Genomic DNA, 26,692 nt, shown 5'->3' on the forward strand with positions numbered 1-26,692 from the left:
GTCTGAATTTCAGGAAGTGCCTCAGAGAGAGAGAAGCAGGCTTAGATGGGACTGAACTATAGAACAGATGCCAATGAAGGGACAGCTCTGGGAGAGTGGTTGCCCCCTTCTCAATAACCTCGCCTGCATCACACATCACCAGACATGGCATTATTGATGTCACAGATGGCCAGTGGTCAGCTCCATTCTTACCTTATGGTACCAACAATATAGCCACTGTTTTGCCACCTATCAAGTCCACAATATTGCGGAGGGAACCGCAACCACACATTTTGCTGATACACCTCCATTGTGTCCCTTCATCCAAAATCAGATGTACTTTATCCAAATGCCTAAAAACAGAACATACGTATGTCTTGGTCTTAGTCTGCATGTTTTTTGGCTGTATTGAAGAGGATCCCTGTGCCAATGCTGAAATGATTACAGTTGCACAAAGGCTTATTAAGGATTTCATTCTCTGGTTTCAGGTAACCTGTCAGGTAGGAAGTGACAAAGGGCACAGTTTTAGTGTCTCCCATTGTGAATGAGCTATGCAAGGCTTTGAGGGCTTTAACTAACACTTTCACTATGCCCATTACCCCAAATCATCAGGGGAGATAGTGTGTTGCGACTCTAGTTTGAAAAAGATAACAGCTAAGATTGGTGCTGAAAGGGTCTCAGGCAACCAGATACACTTTCCCTGGCTCTCTGGTCAATCCCTAACTCCAAAGTACTAAGCTAACTGCTGATGAAATAGTAAAGGGATGACCAATGCTGCCTCCTTCAAATCCCCATATGTCTCCAGCATCCCTTGACTTGAAATTAAATTGCAAGAGAACCACCAAACCCAAAGGCTCAGACCTAGCAGTTGCCTCTGCATCTGTGAGCAAAGTCTCAGGAAAGAGCAGCTACCTCCAACTAGCTTTGGCTTTGTCTCAACAGGGTGTTGCCCCTCTTCCTTCCCACCAATAACATCTCCAGACTAGGTAGTTGGAAGCTTCCCAGCTACATGATTCCTCAATGGGTTTGATCGACCTTCTGTGCAACAAACCTTGTTGCTGGTTTCTCAGCATGGCTCTAGTTAGAGGGACTAAATGGCGAGTGCCAAGAGATCCAAAAAACCTACCCTGCTACCCACCACTGAGATTGCCAATCTTTGCACAGCTAGACTCCTCTTTGTACTTTGTAAAGCAATACTGACATAGCCTCAATTTTTTTCTTCCTAGATATGGGCCCACTGATGCGTGAGGAGAGGTGCCAATTTGTCTTTGTTCCTTTGAAAAAGAACAATGCCCCAATGTATACCTACACAAGCACATATCCATGGAACATATAAATACCTATCTGCCTAAAGGTTGAGGAGTTCTCTCACCAATACAAAATGGCCCCTGCTATTTACTTTACTTGCATTGTCCATTGAATGTCTGATGAAACTCGAAATTACAGCATCTATGAGGTCCACAGTGATTGCGATTCGTTTTTTCCAGCGAGATCTCATTTCCAACTTGATCCATATCAGTTTGAACTTCTTTCAGAGGTCCTTTATTTCCAAAGCCACTTTCAAGAGCAATCTGGCACTTTGTGGAAAGCGAGCCTCTAGCAGGCTAACCATGGACTGGTCTAGATCTTCCTATCACACACTCGCTCAGCTATATTCCTGCACTGGAAACAACTGCCCCCATAACATTCCAGAACTCTTGTTATGTTGTGCTCATCCTCAAATATTCATGAAGACTCTTCAGATTTGCCCAAGTCACCGTCAATATCTTCCAATTCACATAATATTCTCCCAGACCTGGTCCTCTTCTTTCTAGTAAGATCTTACACATCTTGTCCCCAGTGAAGAAACATCACACAGAAGAAGTTTGTCTAGTAATTATTACACCTCTAGATACAAGACGTATTATATCTTTCCACCAAGAGGACCAACCTGCAACTACCAGGCTAGAAACTCACATTTTAAACTTGATTCTAGAATGTAGCATAGCGAAGATTGCCTAAACACTATACCACTTACCAGCTTAACCGGCTGGAAAAATGCTGCAAAGTCATTGCTTATGCGGTCACCAACCTAATTTTTTCACTTTCAGGATTCCTCTTGAACTTTTGTCTAGTGAAGGTTCCTGGATGACAGGCTTCATGTTCTAATTTGGGTGCAGTCTAACAGGGCATTTGAGTATGCTAGATTAAAGAAAATGTAACAACATCTGTAAATTCGCCAAACTGTGGTGAGAGTGGTTGCTGGGACAATGAAACAAATAGCTGGGGGAAAACCTTTAAACCTGCACCAGCAGGTGACAAGTCCAATCTTCACCCTTCCCAACCACAATAATTTACTACTGCCAAAGAAAAGTTTATGAATTAATGTGCTCATATGTGACTTAGTGAAGAATTTGCATGTAATGCAGCTTTAAAAAATGAGAGTACATATGTTCTCCACTGAAGAGTCTTAGTGTCTCTCCTTCGTAGCTTGCTCAAGTTGTTCAGGCCTAACTAGTGGGTGGTGTTACAAGCACTGTATAACCCAAGTGCTGCAATTGTAATGAAAATAAACGTCAAGACAGTGAAACTGCTTGTAAAAATGTGTATGTCTTTAATATAAAATACCAGTAATTTACATATGGGGACAAGTACATTTTTTCGAGATAAACTGAGGGCTCAGGAAGGGTTGCACTATGGATCTGGGATATTTTGTACACAACCAAAGCCCACTTATACACAACGTGAACTTTTGGAATGCATAGGCGTAAGAAGTAGTATGGGTTTAACTACTTACGTTATGTTATGGAAACCTTTAAAGCGCACAATTACCCAAGGTTGCCGTGGCGCTGAGTTGGAGTGTTACAGTGTGAAAGGAGCAGAGGAGGCTAAGCATTAAAAAGCCAAGTTTTAACCAGTTCCCTAAACCTCAGTAACGTGGGCGCTGCTTTGATATGTATGGGTAAGCTTTTCCAAAGCACTGCAGCTTCACAGGAGAACCAACTGCCCCCCCCGCCCCCATTTAAGTCTCTTAAATCATTAATGTATTTTTAGATCTTAGATCTCGATTGGGAATGTACCAGGAGGGGGATTTTTAAGGTACCTGGACCTGGAATCATGTAAGGTTTTATAAGAAGGCGCAGAGACTTAAGTTTGATTTGGTTAGTTACTGTGAGCCAATGCAGCTTTTTAATATAAGCTGAGACAGAATGAAATTTGTCCAAGTCAAGAATAAGCCTGGCTGCTGCGTTTTGAACACTTTGTAGTTTCATTGTGTACTGTTTTTGGACCTTAACGTATAGAGCATTACAGTAATCCAATTTGGAAAGGATTAGTAGTGAAATCACTGTTTTCCTAGAGGTAAGGAGGTAAGGGGAATGAACGAGAGAATCTTCTTAATGATTCTCAAAGAATTATAACTAGAAGAGATGACCGAAGAGATGTGTTTGTTGTGATTCAATTTCTCGTCAATGACTATGCCCAGATTTTTTACTTTTTGGACCGGGATGGGAAGAATTCTCAACTCTGTAGGCAAACATGCTCTGCTCCAGAATTGGGGTTTGTTGCCAAATAGAATGACCTTGGTTTTCTCTGAATTTAATTTAAGGCAGTGCTTACTAATCCAGTTACTGACTGCTCTCATACAGTCATGAAACTGGGAGGTATTTAATTCTACTTTGTTTGATGCCAAACAACAATCTGTATATCTTCTGAATACAAAGTGGAAGAAAACCTGAATGCTCTAATCAGAGAGGAGAGTTCGATGGCATAACTATTGAAGAGAAGGGGACTCAGGGACCTCACACAGGAGGGAAAAGGGCTTAGATGTAAAGTTTCCCAACCTAACTGAGTGCTCCCTATCTGTTAAAATGACTGAAGTAGGTCAATAGCTTCATCAGTGATACCCAATTTTTCAAGGCGGTCAATGAGGGTGGCATGGTGCACAGTATCGAACGCCACCAACAGATCTAGAAGGATAAGTGCAGCAGACCCTCCTTTGTCAAGGATAGTTTTGATTTCTTCTGAAGTTTTGATTAGAGCCGATTAGAGCCGTCTCCATGCTATGCTCGGCCCTAAAGCTTAATTGGGCAGGGTCTAATATCTGATTGTCCTGGATGAACTGAGTCATTGTAGAATTTAAACGTTTTTCAAATATTTTCATTGAAAAAGGCAGCCTCGAGATAGGGCGATAATTTGCTGGATTATCAATGTCCAAATTGGGTTTTTTAAGGAGTGGTAAAATGGAGACCCTTTTCCACAGTTTAGGGAAAATCCCCGCGCTGAACATCCCATTGAAGATGTTAGGTGAGATAAGATGCAATAAGAATATAATAGAATTTTGAGAATTGAAGGGGTACAGGGATCTTGGGGTGATCCCGAATTGGTAGATTTGAGAAGGTTGAGCACCTCTGCTTTCAACTTGGGTTGAAGGATTTTGTCCAAAGACTTAGGTTTAAGGGAGGAATGTGATGCTGGAAACGGGCTGATGTTAAAATCTGTGATACTAAGACGGGTAAGCAGTTTGCAGATTTGTTCTACCTTATTACAAAAATGGAAAGCCATGTTCTCACAAAAAGCTAAAGTGTAGTTACTTCCTCTATTATCATGAGGTTTGGTGAGTTTGTTTATGACTTGAAAAAGATCTTTAGAGGAGTGTTTAGATCCGTTATAGATTATCACCAATTCAACCTACAGGGGGTATACCCTCGAATGACACAATGAATGTGGAAAGTGATGGTAATTTTTTTTATGTTCCATGTTCAGAATGCTCAGTATAAGTTACTGGCTTCGGGCGGGAGCCTTTAAAAAAATAAATTATAGGCTCAGCACCGACTGGATCAAGCACTGTGATGTGTTTTCTAATGGTATTGTGCCACAAGATACACAGGGGATATGGTATGTATGTTTAAAAACATGATAGGATGAACAATGTTTCAGTAGTCCAAAGTGGAAGGAGAATAATCATGGAGGCTATGTTGATCATCTGTGATACAGTGCCTCTGGTAGGAGCTTTACCATATGTACGACGGAAGTTTTGAAATCAATAAGATAGGGGCATCTGAAAAAAATAAATTCAGAAAACATAACAGGTATATAAAAGGGAGGATTTCCCACTGATAATAGGTCATTAGGGCAATATGTAAGTCTCTTATGGCTTATCAGAGATAGGCTTTCGCTGAAAGAATAGAGATACTTTGCAGCCCCGAAACTATTGCTTACATGTTAATAAAAATTGTCTGTCTCCATTGTATACTTAATGACTGTTTCTCCCTGATACGAGTGTGAGTACAGGACAACTCCACGCTCCAGACTTGCATGACCCTCGAAACAGTCTGATTAAGGGTAAGCACGTGCTGTGCATGAGACATTGGACTTAATAACATATACATTACTTGTAGAACTTAACTTTTTTGATCACTCTCGCAAGAGAACAGGTTTCATAGATCAACAATACTGTTATGAGGCAACACCATCACCTAGAACATTTTAATCAATATTCATAGGGCCTCATTTATGAAAAGTGATGCATCGCTGCGTGAAATCAGCGATGCTCACTTTTCATTGCGCCCTCCTTCCGACACCAATTATGCGTCATATTTACAGTATGACGCATCATTGCGCAAGGAGTTACAGATACGTCAGTATTTCTGACGTATCTGTATGGCGTAAAAGTGACGCATTGCTGGAGTGTGTCACAAAAGTGTTGCAACTCCAGCAATATGTCCTTAAGGGCCTGCGTCAGTTTTACGACTGCTGTGAGGCAGGCGTAAGAAATTGACGCATTTGCATCCTAGAAGTGGCGCAGTGAAATCTTATAGATTTCACTGCATCACTTCTATGACCTTTTCTTGCGACAGAACGCTCCCCCTGCATACATTATACCTGGCGCAGGTATAATGTAGCGCAGGGGTTTACAAAGTGACGCATCTACCTAGATGCGTCACTTTGTAAATATGGTGCAACAAGGCACATTTTTTATGCTGCTGGTAATTCACAAAAAGTGACGCACCCGGCGGCGTAAAAGTGACGCACGGCCTCATAAATGAGGCCCATAGTTTTTAATTTACAGATGATGTCCAGATTCAGGAGCTGTACTATCCTAATCCTAACAATAGTATGGATAAGTGAATCACTGTATGTCCCCACTAAATTTAGACTGGAACAACAGACTACATCTAAGTATTACATAACTAATATTTGGATCCACTATTACTAGCTGATAAACCTTTTTTGTCTCATAGATAATCCCCAAGGACAGAAGATCAAGACAGGTGAGAACCTTAGGCCTCATGTATGTGCATGGTATACATGAGTAGCAAGGCAGGGAAACATTAAACAGCCCTAACGGAGGCCCCAGACCAGGACGAGCTCTTAGTATGGGCCAAAACATGTTGGCATTCACATAGCAGGGATAGTTGAACCCGAAAGAAACGTTATATTCATACCCAATGTACCCTAAAAATAAAGAAATTCCTTTGGGGTAAACATGCAGATATGTTTAAACCTTCTACTTTCCTTCTGGATCCCTGCTTATCCAGTCAGATATTATCTAAGGCCTCTCATTTCTCTGTAGTTGAGTCTGCCCTGGTGGTATCATCGTACCAGGGTGTGGATAGGCGCCGATGATGAAGCGTGTCACGATAAAGTGAGTCTTGGGTATCTTTGGATACCCAAGAGGTGCAAGGAAAGGGATTCTTCCTAGAAAAGGATCCTTATGTTTCTTCTTTTTCGGATCCAATTGCTCTTTGTATGTTAACAGTGTTTTTAGTAATCACCAAAGGGAGGTAAAATTCAATAAAACAAACTGGCCAACGGGACAGGTTGCCTCAAAAATCTACTTGTCCTGTAAAAATAAATCCACTTGTCCTTTGGTGCCACGTAGTGCAGTGAAAAATTGTAGCAGCAATCTAACTATATAAAAATTCATATGGTAGTCTTTCTGATTATGCCGGGGATCATACAATAGTAGGGTTTGAGTTCTAGCAATTTCCTTATTTTGCCACCTTACGACAGATCTACATATTGGGCCTGAAGGTAGCGTTAAGCAATAGTTCCAGAGCTGGAATGCCAATCTGAGTCTGTCCAAACTACTCAAATATGTGTTTTAGAACTATTAGCTTTGCCAATGCTTGTTTATTTTCATGTGTCCCGGTATCTTGTTGAAACTGGTTGCATGAATTTTCCATTAGGAATAGTTTTGGGAAATACTAGTTTGCATCAATACATTTTACTAAATGATGCTTCAAAGAAACGTTACCTACAATTTCACATTATTTTAGCAAAACCTCTTTTTTTCCTAGTTGAATTTTTTGGGGAACAATTTATTCTGAAAGCAAGGGAGGCTTTCAAGCATGTAGCGATATCTGCATCCAAACTGAGAGCATTATAGGAACATAGTATATAGCCTCATATTATTAAACTTTGCAAACGCGTTACATATATTTACATTAGAACTGCTCTCAGTGGTGCAGTCCGAGCTTACAACATTTCCTTATAGCGCTCACTCTAATAAGGAAGGCTTTGTATTAAAGAACCATAAATAAAAGTTTGCATTAGCATATGGACACAAATATTACTTTAACTGCAGTCAATGCCCTTCCCTGATCAATAATGTGGGACTGTAAACTGGCAGTCAATGGGTTTGTGATGCAGGGGATTGGGCCTACTTGTCTCAAGGACAAAATAAACAGGAAACCTTGTTGTCCTTGACCCTTGCACTGGGAGTTGGGCTATCGAAATTCCACACCTCTGCACCATAATATTTTCCAAAAAATAGTGGAAATTTTATAATAAAGAGAGTAGTGTCATTTTCCCAGTCCTAAGCATTCAAAAACTATAGCCAGTATATAAACTTTTAGGCAGAACCTTTATCTCACATTCTGTGTACAAATTCAGGTTATATTTTGCAATATGGCTTTTCTGAACATATCAAGATATTCTGTTTGAGATGGGCAGATAATAACTCTCCCTTGGAGTCCATCAAAGGCAATGGCTCGTGGTCAATGGTTCACAATTCCAGGGGAGATTATCTAGCAGATAAAGGAGTTTAAGAGTGACAACCCCAAAGTTTATCTGCATTAGGTTGGAGGGGATTTTCAGTTCAGTATCTGAAAGCACAAGGGGTAGCTGAGTGATGGACCACTACATAGAGCCACAGAATCAGAAGGTTACCACTTGTGGCTCAAAGTAAAAGTACATAGGCAGGTGATAGCGCTGTGCTCTTGATACATGGTATGGTGTTGCCGGACATTTGCAAAGTGGTTCCCACAGTAAAAAAAAGAAATATAGGAGCACTGGTGTAGGAGAGTGTGCTTGCTAGTCAGAGTTGATGCTCATCGGTAGAGGTCACCCAGGTTTCTATTAAGCACTTACTCTCCACAATCTTTTGATCAGGGGTGTCTGTAGGGCTTCAGATTACACTGGGCCAGCTCCTCATGCCTCATGCTCCCTGCAAAGATGACAACTAAAAAAGTAGATTTTCTGGCAGCATAGAAGTAGACAAGAAAATCTTAGGTAACTCCCCAGCCTCCTTAGGTATGTTACAAATTGTTATATGAACAGAATTAACAGTCATAAATGTTTAACAAATGTTATGAATCGTGATGTGTTTATGTAAAACCATTCACTGTTGTATCACTTTTTCCAACTTCCAATTACCAATTATTCCCACTTTAGCTCTATACAATATTGGGTGAGGTTTGAGAAGATTGTTGAAGCTAGGGATTAACACCCTGTGAGTTGGCTGTAACCAGTGTTCTGGTGCTGAGTAACCCAACCCAGACTGTGATACATACTGCCATTTATTCGCTTGACCGTGGAAGCAAAAACTGAAGTAACAATAGAAAGCAGAGCTAGATTTCCAAATAAGGTCAGGTCGAGATGAGACAGGTTAGCCAGCTCATTGATTTGGTCACAGGCGAACACAAAGGTAGCTTTCAAATGTGCTAGTATATTTGTGTAGCTTTGCTTATCTTCTTTATCATGGTGATACCTTTCTGGAAACAAAATATTTTTTGATTCAAAGAAATAACACGAAATGGATCCTGACCTTTACTTTGCATGATTAATGTACTGTGCTTTAAATAGACTCAAAGATTTATCACTGGGGCCCAGTAGGTGCCAACTAATCCAGTACATAGTAATAAGGCCACACAAGCAGTAACGGCATAAGGAAGAAGAAAAAAGAAGAACATTGCATGACTTAACAGAACAGTTGCCAGAGAGTGGCATGCCCTCCTTGAGTGACTCTTTTCTCATTAGATTCTACGTAAAAATGTTTGTAAATGGTGATTGATCTACATATAGCATCAAATCCCATTTTCAGAAATGTCAATGTTTCCTATCAGAGCTGCAGTTTCTGCCTTCCTTATAGCAGTGGGCTTTAGATCTGACCGGGAGTGAATTAGCATTTTTGTAACAAGACAAATGCAAGAATCCCTTGATCATGCTGTGGTTTGTTGGAAGGATCATCCAATAACTTTCACCATAGACAGTGTTGCGTCGATTAATATCATGGTAGTGGAAACGTTTAACAGCCTATCCCCTGTGCCTCGCCTATATACCTAATGCGCTTCTGAGCCCTTGCAAAGCAAAAGGTCGTTCACAGAGACAAGCCACCATTCATGTTCCACAAGGGACTTCATTGAGTGCCTGTTTGCTTAGTTTTGCAACAGCTGCTGACATGGGGTTGATTTCCCTCTACTACAACCTCTAGTCTATGCTCAGTCTGGGATCACAAGCTGATTCCTGCTGTTGTTCCAAGTGCTGGGAAAACTCAAGAAAATGAAAGCACAGCTTTATCTCAATGAAGACATTCACCTTGTTACTCAGCAGCACCATAGAATTGCTTTTCATCTCGAGAAGCTGTAGAGAAAGATTCAGAAGCACTCTTAAAACATGACAACACGGAGCAATCCAGAAGCCCCATGCCAGAGACTTCACCCATAGTAGTAGTAGTATCAAAAAGAGAGAGAGTAGCGGAGGGGTGTACATTTGCATTGATATGCACCAGGCAAACAAAGCCTGTGAGAGTGAAAGACATCTTGGTCCACACATAGCGGAAACGCTCATGCAACTGAAAGGAGCCAAAGTGTCTTCCGTCTTGACCTAAATAAATGATACCATCAAATCAAGTTGGAGGAGAACTGCAGTTACATTACTACTTTTTTGACTCATGTTGGTTTGATCAGATATAAGAGACTGAGTTTTGGAATATCTTTGGCTTCTGAGATATTTCAGGATGTTATACACTAAGTAATCCAACCTGTTACACATGCTTTCAATTACAGTGATGACATACTGGTTTTTGGGAGAACACAGAAAGAACACAACAATGATCTTACCCAAGTGTGCAGTTACTTGCTGAGGCAGTTGTCACTCTGAACGCTGCCAAGTGTGAGTGTCACAAATCCAAACACAAGTTTTTGTGGCACATATTCTCTGATGGTGGAATGACACCAGATCCAGAAAAGGTACAGCCACTGTCATCCACTCACCCCCTGCTCCCAGGATGTTACCATGCTGCAATCCTTTCTAGGCTTGGACAGTTATTGCTCGAGATACATTTGCAACTGAGCTACAGGGAGTGCCACCATTGAGATACTTAACAAAGCAAAATGTACCTTTTCACTCCCAGTTACATTCTGAAATAATGGTTGATGTGAGCCCGGTAGGGCTAGGAGCAATCCTTGCTTAACACAATGGTTATCTGAATGCTCAGAGGCACATTGTGACCTATGCCAGTCGAAGCCTGTCTGAAACAGAATGTGCCTGCTCTCAGACTGCGAAGGAGAGTCTGGCTGTGGTGTGGGTCTGCAAACATTTTCATTTATTCATCTACGTAAAACAATTCACTGTCATCACGGATCACCAGGCGTTGCTTACAATTTTTGGAAACCTGAAGGCTAAAATGCCACCTTGCATCGTGAGGTGGGGGTTAAGACTGCAAGAGTATGACTATGAGATTGTGCATAAACAGGAGAAGAATCAAAACTCAGCAGATTACTTTTCACAAGTGCCACTACTTCATCATAGTTCGACTTCAGGGACAGATGAAGCATATCTTAACTTTATTGTGAGATCCAGCATACCAGTGGCTCTCTCTGTGGAACAGATCATTGTTGCCACCAATGCATATGAAGACATAACCATAATCAATGAATTTATTACCATGCAAATATGGAGGAGAAGTACCTGGCCCATGCAAATATGGAGGAGAAGTACCTGGCCCCAAGCCGATGATGTTGAATTCCAACATTTTTTAAATGTACAGGTTGAGTTAGCAGTCACCCAAGAAGGCGTATTAGTACGAGGCTTGAGAATCATCATACCTAAAAGCCTAAGACAGCTGGTCACTGAGCTGGCCATGAAGGAACCTTAAGATATTGAGTGTGGTTACCTCGGCTAGAACAGCGAGTCGAGAAAGAGCTAAAGGCATGCCACATCTGCAACTGCTTGTCCCCCAAGGTGATCCAGCACCCAGTGACAATGTTTAACCTTCCTGTCCATGCTTGAGAGAGGGTGCAGTTGATTTTTTGAGGCCTTTATGACATGGACACCATCTCATGGTAGCCCTGCACGAATATTCACATTTTCCTTTAGTAGAAGACCTATCTTGAATAACCCATAACAAAGTCAGAGAAAAGCGGGGTATCCCTGAAATCCTCAAATATGATAATGGCCAGCCCTTTAACAGCAAAAAGTTCAAAGAATTTCTTGTCTGACTCAGCGTCACACACCAAAAGAGTACACCCCTCTGGCCACATGCCAATGGTGTATTTGAATGATTCATGGGCACCCTCATGAGGGTCGTTCAATGAGTGTCCATGAAGGGAAACTATCTGAACCAAGCCATGTGCCAGGCCCTCTGATCAACTCCTCACTCCACAACTGGTGAGTCCAGCCACCTTGCTATTTGGGAGAGCCATTCAAACAAAACTACCTCATCAGACCCCGGATGGATCAATGAATATTGACAAGGATCGAGACGCCAACGTGACTCAGAAAAGTAAAATGAAATGTATGCAAATCAGCTCTGCCAAGTCCAGGAGACAGTCTTTGACAAAAGAAACTGGGTACTGGTTAAGCAGAGATAAAGATGAAAAACAGATACTCAGGAAACATAACATTTTAAACACATACTGCAACACTTGTCGAGTCCATGGCGTGACCCAGCAAGTTGGTCCTGCTCAAGCTCCTGAGCCTATGTCATCGTTTCCCGATCAGGGTGGACCTCGATCACCTTGGATCACCCGAACCCGCAGACAAGTGCTAGCGCCTCACCAACTAATCGAACAAATGGGATTTTAGTGATGTCTGTCACTTTTTATATCACAAAGGAGGAGATGGAACATATTGATGTTATGCGCAGTAGAACCCTAGTGGTTCTGGGCAGACTCTGAACAAGATAAACATAATATGCGGGGAGATGTTAGGGTGTGGTTAATGGGAAGTATGATGAACTACGCAGCATGTGAGTGTATGCTGAAAAATAAAGTAATACTTGACCGCAGCTCCCCTGTGGTGTAATTCATCTGCATGCTTCTGGGTTGGGGAAGATTCTACAATCGCCTTAGAATAAATCACAAATCCAAAAATGAGCCCCACCAAGTGATTTATAATGTGATTAAAATCTGTTATCCCATTTTATGTGTTCCTTTTTGTGACACTCAAAACCTACCATTCAATGCAATTCATTTTAGCAGGGTCCATGACTCTGAGTCCTGTCATGGATGCCACAACATATTGTTCAAGTTGTGATCAACCAATCCAGATTGACTAGTCCCTTTAAATTTGACAATATTGGGTGATTTAATATGTTAGTCCATAAGCATCTGTATGGTGGTGGTACAAGTTATAGACATCTCAGTATACTATAACTGGTGAATTCCAGTTGTTTTCTTGTTTTTTCTTCCTGTTGTCCGCGTACCCTATGAAGAGTTGGTCATCACTCCAGAAATCCTTGGTGCGATCAAAGTAAAAACTAACCACCCTTTATAAATCCAGCCTGTGTAACCAGACCTCCTTCTTGGTAGGATGATGATGGGAGTAAAAGAACAGGAGGATAAAGGATTGACCCAAATTGAATGGGGTCACCACCTTAGGTAAGAAGAAGCTTTGTTTCTAATAATCAACTTGCTTGGGCAAAAATAAAAAAAAGGCAGGCACACGCTTAGCGCTTGCAACTCACAGATGCTTCTCACTGAAGTAATTGCAACTAAAAAATCGTTTTGAACATCAGTAGCTTCAATTGACAACTATGAAGTGTTCAAAGAGAGACCCCATCAAAATTATAATAAGATCCCAATGCCACATGACAAAGGGAGTATGGGGGAAACATTAATCAAGCCATGGAAGACATCTGACAGTAGGCAAGATGATTGATGCGGAAGGCAGCGGAAGGAAGACAAGGCTCAGAGGTATCCCTTGACAGCCCCCACAGCACAGCAATGCTGTGCTAATAAGAGCACAACTTCATTATGTCCGACAATTGATGTACTGGGAACAACATAGAACACCTAAAAGCCCAAAACCTGATCCACCTTCCGGTGTACACTGTCTAGTTGGAATCACAGCAAACAGACAGCATAACAGCTACCACTTCAGCTGGCAACTTGAACAAACCGTCCATTCTCAATCTCCAGGCATAAATATGGAGCCTCTGGAAGTTGGGGTGCAGAGCCTGTCCCACTGATGGCACAGAAGGTCTGCTCAAAGAACGGGAGACACATGGAGAGGTGTAAGAGGTCTGCATTCCAAACCCTTCTCTGTGAAGCCAGGGTGATAAAGATGATTTTGATCCAGTCTTGGTGAATCTGCCTCAGATCTAGAGGTATCTATGATATGGGGGAACTTGCAGTGAAGAGGAAAATTCTAATTAAACCATGCTCCATGAAAACAGATACTAGCTGACACATAACTGTGGGCAATACGTGTTGCTATTAGTGTCAAACAGATCTATCTGATGGGTACCTTACAGCTCAAAGATGTACTGGACAACCACTGGGTGGAGATGCCACTTGTGGTCAGCAAGATGACACCAACTTTGCCTGTCAACCCTGGTGTTCAGAGTGCCTGCCAAATTATTCGCTATCAGCCAAACACTGTAATTGTGCAAAAAACAGCTAAGTGGTCTTTTAGTATTCCAGAATTACTAGGCACACTGCCTGGGCGGAACAGATTCCATACACTGACCAGTCCTTCCTTCCCCCCAAATCATTAGCACATAAACGATATAGGATTAGATGTCCTATTCCCAGAAATACTCAATTAAGCCCTGAAGATTCGCAGTATGTTCCCTGCTATGAAACACGTGTTGGCTTTTGATTTGGAACAATAAACAGAAGTGTCTACACCAAGAACGGACTGTTTATCCATCCATGTGTTTTCACCTCTTGATATTCATTCTCGGAGAACCAAGATTTGTTTTGATCTGCCCTATACTACTACTTGTTTCTACTGCAGTTCTACAAAGATTTACACTTATACCAGTCTGATATTATATGTGTTTAGTGCAGGGGCATTGTTGATTTGACTGTAATTGTGCACCCAGGACGAGAATCATAGTACTTCTCAACAGTGAAGCAGAGACCCCACGCGTCCCTGCTTGTTGATACTCTTGATTTACAGTTCTTCCAGGTAAGGGCCCCACTTGATGGTGGAGGCACCAGTTACTACTGTGGCCACAGCTGGTGGGGGTTGGAGGGATTCCTCAGGGTTCTCTCCCACGCCCCACCAAGCCAGATCCGCTACAGTGTTCCAGGAGTTCACAATGGTGTCCAACAGAGCTTCACTGTGCTTGAACCACAGCCTTTAGAGGCACCTCTGGACAAACCATAATTTAACAGATTGCATGTGAGGACAGAAGGATGTAAAAAGGCGGCAGACCTAGCAAGGGAAAACTATCAGGACTGAAATCAGAGCCTCTTTCTGAAACATCAGAAACAGAGCCTGTGTGTCCCATATCCTCTGAGTAGGTTTGGAGCAATGATGTGCCCAGTACTTCCCCTATGAACAGGGGACACTGAGAGGGCTCCAGGTGAGATTTAGGCACATTGATTAAAAGGTCCAAATCGAGCAGCAGCCAGTTGCTCAAGCACAGGAATACAGGGTTCCCCGACCTTCTGAGGTGAGTCGCTACCTTCGCCATTCTCTTTGTAAAGACTTGAGGTACTGATGTTATTTAAAAGGAGAGGATCGCAAACTAGTAGTAAGCTAACCCATTCGTAAATCACAGGTACCTCCAATGCAACTTCAGGATCGGTATGTGGAAATTCATGCCCTGCAGGTATATGGACAACAAACAGTCTCCTGGGTCCAGCTTCAAAAGAACCAGAGAGAGAATGTTGAATTTCTCCTTGATAGGTAAGACGTTCAAGACACTGAGGTTGAGGATTGGATGAAGACTTTCATCCTTCTTGAAAGCCAAAAGTGCAGAAAATAGCACCCCCGCCCAATATTCTGCTCTAGCATCAACCCCATTGCTTCTTTCTGCAGCAGGATTTGCTGCCTCCAACTGCAAAATATGAATATACCTTCTGTCAGACTGCAACAGTGATATGGGCAGAGGCCTGCTGGAATGCTAGGGTATAACTTATTTCTACAACTTGAAAAGCCCTCTGGTCCAAAGGTATGGCTTTCCAAGCCAGCAGAAAGAAGAACACCAGTCCTCCCTTTGGTCTCACACACCCAGCCAAGCGCAAACTAGAGCTGCTTCGGGGTCCGGGCATGTAATTAGGTAAAGGATGAAGAGGCAGGGGAGGAGGCCTGTCGGACCATGCAGGCACTGCCTTTTCCACAGCCATTCTACTGTCAATGCTGAAAGTTCTGGGATTGCTGTGGGCATTTTGGTAACTGGTGCAATTTGAACTCCCATCCAAAGCTCTGAAATTTTCGAAATAGTCAGTAGTCTTTTGAGGAGGTGAAGTCCCAAGGAGCAGACCATTGCTCAACTGTCTTGAAACACTTCAGAGCCAGACTGAAATAGCATCAAGGAGGTCTGGATAAAGAATGGAAAATATGAAGTCCTAAACCAGGTATGGCGCAGAAGGATTACCTACAAGCCCATAGCCCTCAACGAGGAATCTGATGTGTCCACCGCTGATTGAAAAATCTGTCGATATGCTGGCTGGACATCCCTAATTGGGGCCAAAATATACCTCTGCAGATGTTTGGGAGCAATAGATTTGTCATATCCCACAGTATACACATATGTTGCCCCAGAAGGCATGAGGCATTAAGGAATTTTAAGTTGGAGCAGCCTGCTGAAAAGACTTTTTTGCCTCCAGCTTTTTCAATTCCCTGTCTGCTTGGGCAGTAGAGAAAGCTCCAGCGGAGAGCTTTAAGAGCAGGAAGCATAGCCCACCCAAAATTCAGTTGCTGGGGAAAAATGAAATAAAACTTTGGTGGCGAGGGTACATGCCTATAAACCCTGGCTAATATCTTACTTTCTACCAGTGAAGAAGATGATTTGTCCCAAACAGCCATGACTGGATCTAACAAAACCCCATTAAAATGCAAAAGTGATTCTGCAGACTGCTGAAGGGGTGAAGTACCTCTGTGCAATTGCTTGCGTTTGCTTCTACAGAGGGTACCAATACCTGCAAGATCTTCAAGAACACTGCGTGGTTTGAGGCCACTTCGGGACGGAGAAGACATGACGGGTTCAGCATTTCTAGTTGAAGGGATGTATTGACACTACTGTCATCACCCAATCCCAAGTAATGATCTGGATTGAATGGCAAATACTGAGCCACCTTCACATTGTCCTCTATTGTGAGGTCATCTAGAGGATCTGAGCTGTTGCTGACCAGGTCATGAATAGTGCTCCTGTAGCTAGAGTCAAGTGTCTGCTTCTCCCTCCATAGCTGCTCCTGCAGCAAATGCTAAGCTTCCTTCCTGGGTCAGGAGAGGGTGCCTTTGGCTGAGGGAGAAGTTGGTCTTAAAGAGACACCAGAGCCTTTGGATTCAGGGTCAGTAATGGAGGCATAGATGCCGGAGAAGCAAGTGCCAGCAGCGGCATCAGATATGTGCATAGAGGTACTACAGCCAAAGGCTGCTGCACAGGTGATAAATGCCGAGTCAGAAATGGGGCAAACTGTGCTGAAGAAAACCCCACCTGTGGTAATCCAAAGAGCACCCCAACCAGTCACATGGATCCTGCATGACGTACAACAAAGGACAAGGCACACACACAACTATTTCAATGAGACAGGTGGACTCGAGACAGGTGTCCCTTCAAGTCTTGAGTGGTCAGTATAGAAGGTAAAAGGGGTGAGCTAAGGTGATACTAGCACTTTGTTACACCTGTACTTCTTCCTACATATCCTCTGTACAGGTGAGTTGCCAGCAGGTACTGGAATCTTGTAGCATTTTGCCACTTTTGTCAGGAGGCAATTGTAAGAAGCTTCAAGGCTTGTGCCCTCTCAATACCCACTGCACAGGTAGCAGTGAGGCACAGCCGCTGCAGAGAAGAAGGAGTCTGTAGCAGGATGGATCTTGCCAGAATGTGCGTGACATGAAGGACAGCCTCAAGAGCTTCAATACCAGAGCTAAATACTGGAGTCTTTAGAGTGTGGTAAGGCTTTGTCCTCCAAAACATACTTATGGAGGGAGGAATGCTCAACATCGCTGTGTAATCTAGGAGTGTTCCCTGTGAGAATGGCTCAACACCACAGTGTGAGAACTCTTTAGAAACCTGGTGACCAGACTGGCAATAAGACCTAATGTGAAGGTTTAACAAAGTCTCATGCCAAAGTGAAGATTTGTTTACCGGCTTGAGCTCTAGGGCAGTGAAGGCCAAGTACCTGAATGTTGATACTTAAATCTAAACAAGTCAATGGGTATCAAGTTAAAGCTGGCTATTTAGTCCTGTGTGTTCACCCTCCCTTGAATTTACCTGCACACGTTGTTTAAGACAGTGAGTTTCATGCAAGAGGGAACAGGACGATCATATAGCTCAATTTCTCACAACTGAAGAGGAAGTCAGTAACACACCTAATTTCAGGCTCCCCATATTTACCTATTGATTGTTTCTTAAAACCTTAAAGTCATCGACAGGCTAGTGGTGAATGACTTGCCAGTTTAACGTAACAATGCTTCAAATATGTGGACGGAAATTCATTCGATGGGTCTATATTACATTTTTTAAGTATGTAATGTGCGCGTTTGGGTGGAAGGGGGTGTTTTCTATGGTCTGATGTTCCGCAGACCACATGGGTGGGCAATTCACAGTACCTAGAGCTTATACACTGTGCCTTTCAAATGTACATTGCTTGCTGGACCCGGCCCATCTGGTACTTTGTAAAATCAATAAAATCGCTTGTTAAAAAAAAAAATTGTAAAGTCTCTTGCAGTAGAATCTCTCCTGTGCTGTGCATATACGCTAGCCAGGTTTTCTGAAACCATACCCCGATATGAGCATACACAGCGCAGATAAGAAGTGGATGTAATCCCTTGGATCCTCAAATGAAAATTGCAAGTCAGCTGGTGCATTCTGCATGTAGCACTTTGCATATTTGCTACTCAAATTATTGAAGCATAGACGGCCAGAGATCAAGATGGGGGAAACAATTGAAAAAAACAAGCAAGAAATCACAGGAAAATGTAGGGTAAAGGCCCCGCTGTACATAATGACTGAGCATGTGTGCAGGACGTCCTTGGCTACCCATATCAACAGAATGAAGCATTTGCAGTGCAATCGGTCTCACCTTTAGGACCTTATATTTATCTAGCTATGCAGCACATTAGCCTGGGTGCTGAAACATCTACTGTTTTTTAACATGGAGGGAAAGTAAGCACCAAACTGGAAAACACGCCAGGTATGGGAACACATGGAGAGAAATACTGCCTATCAGCGGGAAATTGTATTGTCCAAAGCTCTGTTTTTAATATAAAATCAGCTCCTTCGGTGGTCATATCACTGGAAATACAAGATTAAAACAAATATTAGGCTCAACCTAAAAAGGAAAGGTGAGGGTGCATACCGGCGATGAGAAAAGAGGCATGGCCATATATGCATATGCACACAGGCACTGTACTTCCCACTCAAAATAAAAACATATATTGCTTTGAGAAGCAGTTTCTGGTCTCTACACTAGGGCCCTCATTATGAGTTCAACGAGACTGCACACAAAATGAATGTCACCGTGAGTCAACACCCAGCCACTAACATGAAATTACAAGTTAAATGTTACTCCCCAATATTGGGAATAACTGTTCGGGGGGAATTCTACATGGTTTTCCATTTGCTGGGGGATAAAATATCACTGTTCTGAGCAGGTGGTAAATGTGAGCTTAGGGGCAAGTGCTTGGCAGTTTGGGTGGAAAGAAGGGGGGTGGAAAGCTGGGGGAGGGAAGGGCAAAAAGGTGCTCTCCTTTACCGCAAGAAAATGACCAGTCAGGTAAGGGGGGGAGGGGAGGGGGCTAGAATGAAGAGTCTTGCCTGATGTTGCCACTGAAGCCTCATGCAATTTTATGGGTAGGAATTACTGACCAGCAAAATCTGATAGTTGTTTCCGTACACGGGAAACCCTTAGAAAACCCCAGGTAGAGTTGCGTCACATGGGAATACCGCTTAGTACTCTTAATGGTCTAGGTTGCAAATTCTAAATTTAAAGTAAAAAAAAGCCACACCACAACGTGAGTAACATAATTCTAAATGTTACGCAATTAGTAATTCATTTGAAAGATACAGTCTAGATTGTTTTCATTTTTCAAGTAAAACATTTTCTTTTTTTTACAAAGGACTCGCTCATGCAGTAAACCCCGCTCATCAAACTTCCATCTAAAATATAGCATTTACCACATGCTGTTATATACCCTAACACAAGAAGAACCTTAACCCTAATGCCGTCACATACACCTTGTCCATCTCTTAACCTAATCCCAACTCTATGCCAATACATCACTTTAACCCACTGCTGGTAAAACCAGGAATCGTATTCCTGCACCTGGTAATCCTGAGTGAGGGAACACCAGGCCACTCAGAATTGTCTGGATTGTAAACCCTGAGGTTTTACCTCTCCAGCCGAATCCTAAGAAACGCCTTTGTTGAAATGTACTTTTAAGTACATTCGGAATTGCAAAATTTACAGAATATTTAGAACGAGCAGGGAGGGGAGGCTTTGTCCAGTGAACTGCCTAACAAGCACTGGGGGCCTCCCTTCCCCCACCACCAAAATAAATAAATAAGAAAACTAAAAGCTTCAGAGTTTACCGAATTTAAATATCGACCGTGAGAAGAGAGCAGATATTTTGTGACACGTGGTGGCACCAAGGGAGATGGAAGGTCTGCATATTGTTTGAGGGCTTCTTCTGCAAGCTTAGTTTATGCCCTGTAGCTGTTTATTAATGCTCTGAATACAATGAAGATCTATTTTCAGGTAAATGATTGCAAAGTAAACCATGTAGCGCCTGTAGTATTTGAACAGGGTAGGAAACTGGCAGACTGGATGGTGTACACATCTTCACTTACCACCATTTTTAATTTTTTTTTGGAGTAATTTCTAAGTACTGTCAGAGGATAGTTGTGCATAACATTCCATTCATACGGACAGTCAGCGAAACTGATTCTCACCCTAATCCCTAAGTGTTTCTGTCCATTGGGTACCACTGCACTGCGTAACTGCAGCAAATGATATTTCAAATGCTCTGAAACCACAAAACTGTTAGATTTATATACCATAGCTTCAATCAAAATCTAAATTTCACATGTTGAATGAATTAATTAATTGAATGACTTTCCTCCCCTTCTTTTTCGTTTAAACTTTGGAAATTTAAATATAAGGCCTTACTTGATCTCAAGAGTGTGCCGAGAGTAAGGAAGAAATGTATCCTGGAAGTAAATTGGGCATAATCTGTAGAAGGCTCTCTGAGCCAACGCCAGAGCCTTGAGCAGCACGGGTTATGCTATTGGCAACGAGTGCAGCTGTCTGAGATGATGTGATATACAGCAGCGCCTGGGCTGTCCAAGAACCAGACGCGCTGCCACATTTTGAGTCACCTGTAATCGAGTTAACAGAACTTTAAGGAGACCCATATACAAGCTGTTAGTGTAATCAAGTCTGGACGTAATTAAGGCATGTACCAATGATTTACGCGCCTGAAGAGAAAGAACATCCAGAAATTATTTTTAGAGCTTTTAAAATTGAAAAACACAAGCCAGTAACTAACCAGCACTTGTAGCCGGAAAGCCAGCGCCTTGTCACATTTAAAACCTAGATTTCTAGGAGGAGATACTGAAGAGGGTGGAGTAGGCAAGTCTTCAGACCACCAATCAGAGATTTAAAAATTGGGGAAACTCTCTCTACTGCCAGAAAGCAGGTTCTCTGTTTTATCAGACTTGCATTTAGGAAAACTATCATGCATCCATTCAATGATTTTTGTTAGAGACATTTTGTTGACATCACAATCTTAATTCACCAGTCAATATTCTAGTTTGTCTCTCCCACTCACCACTGCCTTCACCTGAATGCCCCATATCTGGAATCATCAACCCATGTCTATTCATGCTTCTGTTGGATCATCGTACGTTTGAATTCCTGCTGTGCCCCATGTTGTGTGCTAAATTGAATTGAAATCCAGTGCACCATGCAACTCCTCTTCAATGTCATGATGTCCATTCCCTCTGATTTATATCACATAACTCTACAACGACTTCAGCATCCGTTAAAACATAACCAGAGTAATTCCAGATCCCTCTAAAGGTATAAGTTCTGGCAACAAGAGAACGTTTTTTTTCCAGCCCTCTACAGAAACAAACCTGTGCCTTTATCTCAAAAACACTTGTTAATCAGTATATAGATTGATCAGCAAAGCAGTAAAAACGAATTAAATGTGGCTTACCATACTTCAGGTCCTGAGAGTACAAGTCATTTGCATTTACAGAATGCATTTCTGTCACACAACAGTCGCTGCTGGTTGCCGGAATAATGACATTGGAGATGGTGGCATTGTGGTGAGCAGGCCGCTCTGGGCAGGGACAACCCGTCTGGCTGATACCACACCGATGGCTCCATTCCCCAGCATGCATGCACTCTTCGAACCATCGACACAACACACTACAGGCAAATTGGCTTGAGTTATCGTTATTGACCAGCAAGACCTCCACAAACTGCGAGTCCAGGGTCACCTCGGTCAAATGCTGGATGGAAACAAATTCCGCTGACAAGCATAATCTCAAGAAGTTCTTATCGAAGTGCAAAAAGGTGAAGGTGGTGCTGCTTTGGCAGAGCTCCAGCCCGTCCTCCTCTCCCTCCTCAGGATGGCTGCAGGTGTGGTTCGGCAGGTAATGGTCCAGTGGCTGTACCATGGGGGAAAGATGGGTGCACACGTGTTCGTCTTGGTTGAACTTGAGATACAGAGAGTACTTGGTTGGGTCTGGGTTTTCCAGAGTCCAGGAGCAACTTGAAGAGATGATGGGGAACAAGTCTTTAAGAGAGAAAGATCCGTACAGAACCCCGGACGCCAGTGCTGAACATGTACCCGGTGTGGGATCAAATCCCGATGTTGACAAGACAACAGACGATATCACAGACAGTAAGAGATGACAGGCAGTGTTCATCCTACGTCATGTGCCCTGCAAAAAACAAAAGGACAGGAAAGGTGAGGGGGAAAGTATAAAATACAAGGCAGATCAAGATGATAGAAGAGAATGGCAGAGAACCGGAAAGACACAAATAAAAGTGAGAGCAAATGCTAGAAATTGGAGTCAAGGCCAGGGAAATAGTGAGAGAGAAGAGCAAGAGAAGGATAAAAATGAAATATAGTTAAATACATGAGCATGAGAAAAAATAGAGTGGAACAGGGAAAAGAAAACAGAAGGGGAGAGAAAGGTCGAATGTCAATATAGGGTACTATAAGGGCCACGTAAAATTAGTATCGTCACTTTACTGAGCTCCCGTAGTTAACATTACAGAGGCATTCTACGTTTCCTGGCGTACAGCAGGTAGCAACAAATAAATGGGAAAACACTATTAAAATCTTTTTGATATTTTTCTAAAAAAAATCTGGAACACGTTAGCTGCTGTAGTTAGTTGTTATAGTTTACATATGCTGTTTTTCCGTAACGCAAAACCATTGTTACATAATTTGCCTACTGAAATTTTGCTTTTGAACACAAAAGGTCATGCAGCTTTAGACATTTCATATTTCATGCTTTGGGTGTTGCACATTTACTCTGGTACTACTTGTTTTATGCCCCATGTACATTTCCAAAGAAGACTGTGATGTGACTTAGTGTTCGATGGGAAAGAAAGGACACAATCAATAATAATGTTATGTAAGAGAAAACTTTTCCGAGGACAAAGTACCCCTAATTGTTTCCGGTTTCCTGAATTCTTTTTTGTTGACTTTAGAATTCTCTGTGCATGTTATCAGTGCCAACCAGTAGTTGTGTTTTCTCCTTTAAACATGGCAAAATTAACATAGATCTAACTGTCATAATTAATTTACTTTAAGGTCCTAGTACATGGTACTTACCGGAATTGAGGGCCTGTAAATTAAACGCTACTAGTGGGCCTGCATTAGTCATTCTGCCACCCACGGAAGTCGAACTTTAAACACATGTCTAAAGTCTGCCACTGCAGTTTGTATTGCAATTTTAAAACTGCAATTTTTACCTGTCAAAGTAAACCTTTTGACAGGCCTTAACCTTCCCTTTTTTCAAAGAATGTCATTGGGGTTCTCTACAAACAGAACAAAAGAGAAACAATATGGCTAATACATGGCTATAAATATGGCTACAAATATCGATATCACTCGTGCAAATCAAATCCAATCTAAATCAAATCAAATCACATCAAGTTATATCGTAATAAACGGAGGAGAAAATGAAATAATAACTAAACAAGCAGTGGGCTCATGAGAATTCCAGTAGTGGATGTGTAAGACCTATAGTCTGTTACATATTGCCAATATAGCTCCTTTAAATACTAGTGGAGGATAAGATAAGAGAATGAGACCAATGTGTGGTCAGGTAGCAGGTTTATGGAGGTTTTGATAATGGCAAAATAGCTGTCAAGTGTTTTCCATATAGAGCTGTTACATGATCTTCAAGGAGAATTTTGAAGAGCAACTCTGCTTCACCCCCCTTTTTTAAGTAACTCAGTTTAGCCATGATCAAAACGAGGTAGCACCCGTGTCTTTCTAGCAAGCATGGACTAACAGGCAGCAGTTAATAAGAGGTCTACCGGAAGCATGTTGTGTGTTTTGATTTGTGGGTCTATGAATCCCTGTATTAGGGAAAGGAAGTTTCTGTTCAGTCAAACTTCTATACGAGTGTGGATGAAGTCTAATATGCAACCCCAGAATGGGGAGACCATGCTGCAGCAGAAAAGTAAGTGGAGAAGGTCCCCAGTAGCTGTGTTGCACCTCCGGCACGTTGGGTTCTCTCTAAGGGACAGCTTATGGAGACATGCAGGGGTTCAAAATGTCCTATGTAGAAGCCAGAATTAGTTTGAGAGTGAGGGGGTAATTTTCTGGGAAACAATAGATTTCCAAATTAGATGCCAAGAGTCTGCAAAGATGGCCTCATTGGTATAACATTTCTTTTGAAGTTTCGAGGTCAAGTATGTAGACTTTGGTTTTAAGAGGTGATAGAAGGTAGAGGATTGGTGGCCAGTTCATTGAAGGACAGAATAGTCCAAGGAAAAAGGGATATATTTCAGGACACTTAATTTTAGATAAACTGACTTTAAGTTTAAGAAAGTCATAAAGATCTTTGACTGGCAGATTGTACTGTTGTCATAATTCTCTAAATGAGAGAAAGGCTTACTGGGAGGCAAGATGTTTTAGGAATTGAAGACCTTTCGATGCCCATGAGCCCCAGAATTCTGGTAACCCATCAATTTTAATGTTAGAGTTGTTCCAAAGTGAAATCATGTTAGAGGGGCGATCGGGGTCTGAAGAAACCTGTCTATGCTACGTGTATTGAAGGAACAAAGAACTAAGTCAAAGAATTGTTCAAAACGGTTTCCACCCTAGCCTCACCTAGGCCGGCTATAGTTCAACCTAGCCATGAATTATGTTCAGAAATTGCTAATTTCTTTTTGTCCAAAGTGGAATCTATTTTCTCGGCCTTTAGTGGGATAAGTGCTGTCAGGACGAATATAGTCTGGGAGGAACCCAACATAGTGAGGGGTTTATTCCCCACGTTTGAGAAATTCCTGTCAGTGTCCCCCTAGGATGCACAAAAGATCCTTGTGGATGTGAATTCAGGTTCACCTTACGACCCTTGTCCAGTCACGGTGATCAAACTGGCATCTCGCCTAATCGTAGGTTCACTGACATCCATATTCAATATGATGTTCACAACAGGGCATTTCCCTATACGATGGAAACTGGCATCTATTTTGCCCCTTTTCAACAAGCCTAGTTTAGATCCTAAAGATTCGAACAATTTTTGTCGTCTTTCCAGACTCCCACTACCAGCCAAACTGATCGAGAAAATCATGAATAGACAACTAAGCGTCTTCCTAGCAGAAACACAAGTGCTGGATCCCTCTCTATATGGTTTAGAGCGAGGCACAATACAGAGTCCGCACTCATTTAAGCTACGGAGGAGATTAGGGAAACCATAGATCAGGGAGGCAGGGCAGCACAGATCCTGTTGGATCTGTCTGCTGCTTTTGATACGGTGCATCATGTAATACTAATGGATCATCTGAAAGCATGTGGCAATCGTGGGAAAGCGTGGGATCTTTTAAGATCCTTCCTTGCAGACAGAAGGCAAATTGTGGTCTGGGGGACGACCATTCCAAACTTTTTGCTCTACCTTGTGGGTTCCCTCAGGGGTCCTCTCTCAGTCCAACGCTTTTTCATGTTTATGTCAGTGCTTTGCTTCCCATCATAAGTGCATTTGGATTTGGCCTTACCTCTTATGCGGATAATACTCAAATTGTGGTATCTCTGAATGCCGGCAAAGAGGTAGGTATTGAAGGACGGTTGCAAGACTGTTTGCTATCAGTGGGTAGGTGGATGGCAGAGAACTGCTTCAAGCTTAACTTGAATAAAACTGAGGTGATGCTGTTCGGCAATAACACCAACTTTTGGACAACAAAATTGGTGGCCGGATACGCTGACCACCCTTCCGGTTCCAACTAAAAAGGTTAAGAACCTGGGCGTTATACTGGATGAGAAACTTACCTTCGAGCCCCAACTTAATGCGGTGGCTTCAAAAACTATGTTTGTTATTAGAATGCTTAGGCAAATATTGCCATTTTTGCCCCTGGAAAGCAGGCAAACAGTGGTCACGGCTCTTATAATGGCAAGGCTGGACTACTGCAATGGGCTTTACCTAAACGTTCGGCAAAGAACTTTGAATAAACTGCAGATGCTGCAGAATGCAGCAGCTAGACTGCTCACAGGAACTTCAAGATTTTCCTCTGTATCCAAAGACCTCAAGAAACTGCATTGGCTCCCAGTTAAGAGTCGAGTATGCTTTGCCTGTTTTTTTAAGCCCTCCAAGGCACAGGACCGGATTATCTAAAAGGCAAACTCCAATGATATACTCCTGAGAGAACATTGCGATCAAAAGAAGCCAAGCTGGTCTTAGTGTCGCGTATAAAAAAAGCCTGATGGGGTGGTAAAAGATTTGTTTACTGTGCAACAAAAACCTGGAATTATTTGTCATTTCAGTTAAGAAATACTATGGATCTGATGTCCTTTGGGAAAGGGCTAAAAACTTGTCTCTTTTCACAATAAGCCAGTCCTTATAATCTCGTGGTTTCGCTGGCAG

The 26,692-nt window shown here is 42.3% G+C and overlaps 1 protein-coding gene across 6 annotated transcripts in view; it reads right to left on the reverse strand.

Annotated features, from left to right (window-relative positions):
- The window catches only part of ADGRB2 (adhesion G protein-coupled receptor B2), a 1,127,991-nt gene that overhangs the window by 889,978 nt on the left and 211,321 nt on the right, over window positions 1-26,692 (reverse strand). For all 6 annotated transcript variants that reach the window (XM_086955647.1, XM_086955646.1, XM_086955645.1 and 3 more), the window contains exon 2: window positions 21,802-22,534. In XM_086955647.1, coding sequence (XP_086811773.1) covers window positions 21,802-22,519 — 718 coding nt within the window. In that variant the 5' untranslated portion in view covers window positions 22,520-22,534. The remainder of the gene's footprint in view (window positions 1-21,801; window positions 22,535-26,692) is intronic.

This window comes from Lissotriton vulgaris, chromosome 2_1 (genome assembly GCF_964263255.1).
Source record: "Lissotriton vulgaris chromosome 2_1, aLisVul1.2, whole genome shotgun sequence".
NCBI classification, from domain to species: Eukaryota; Metazoa; Chordata; class Amphibia; order Caudata; family Salamandridae; genus Lissotriton; species Lissotriton vulgaris.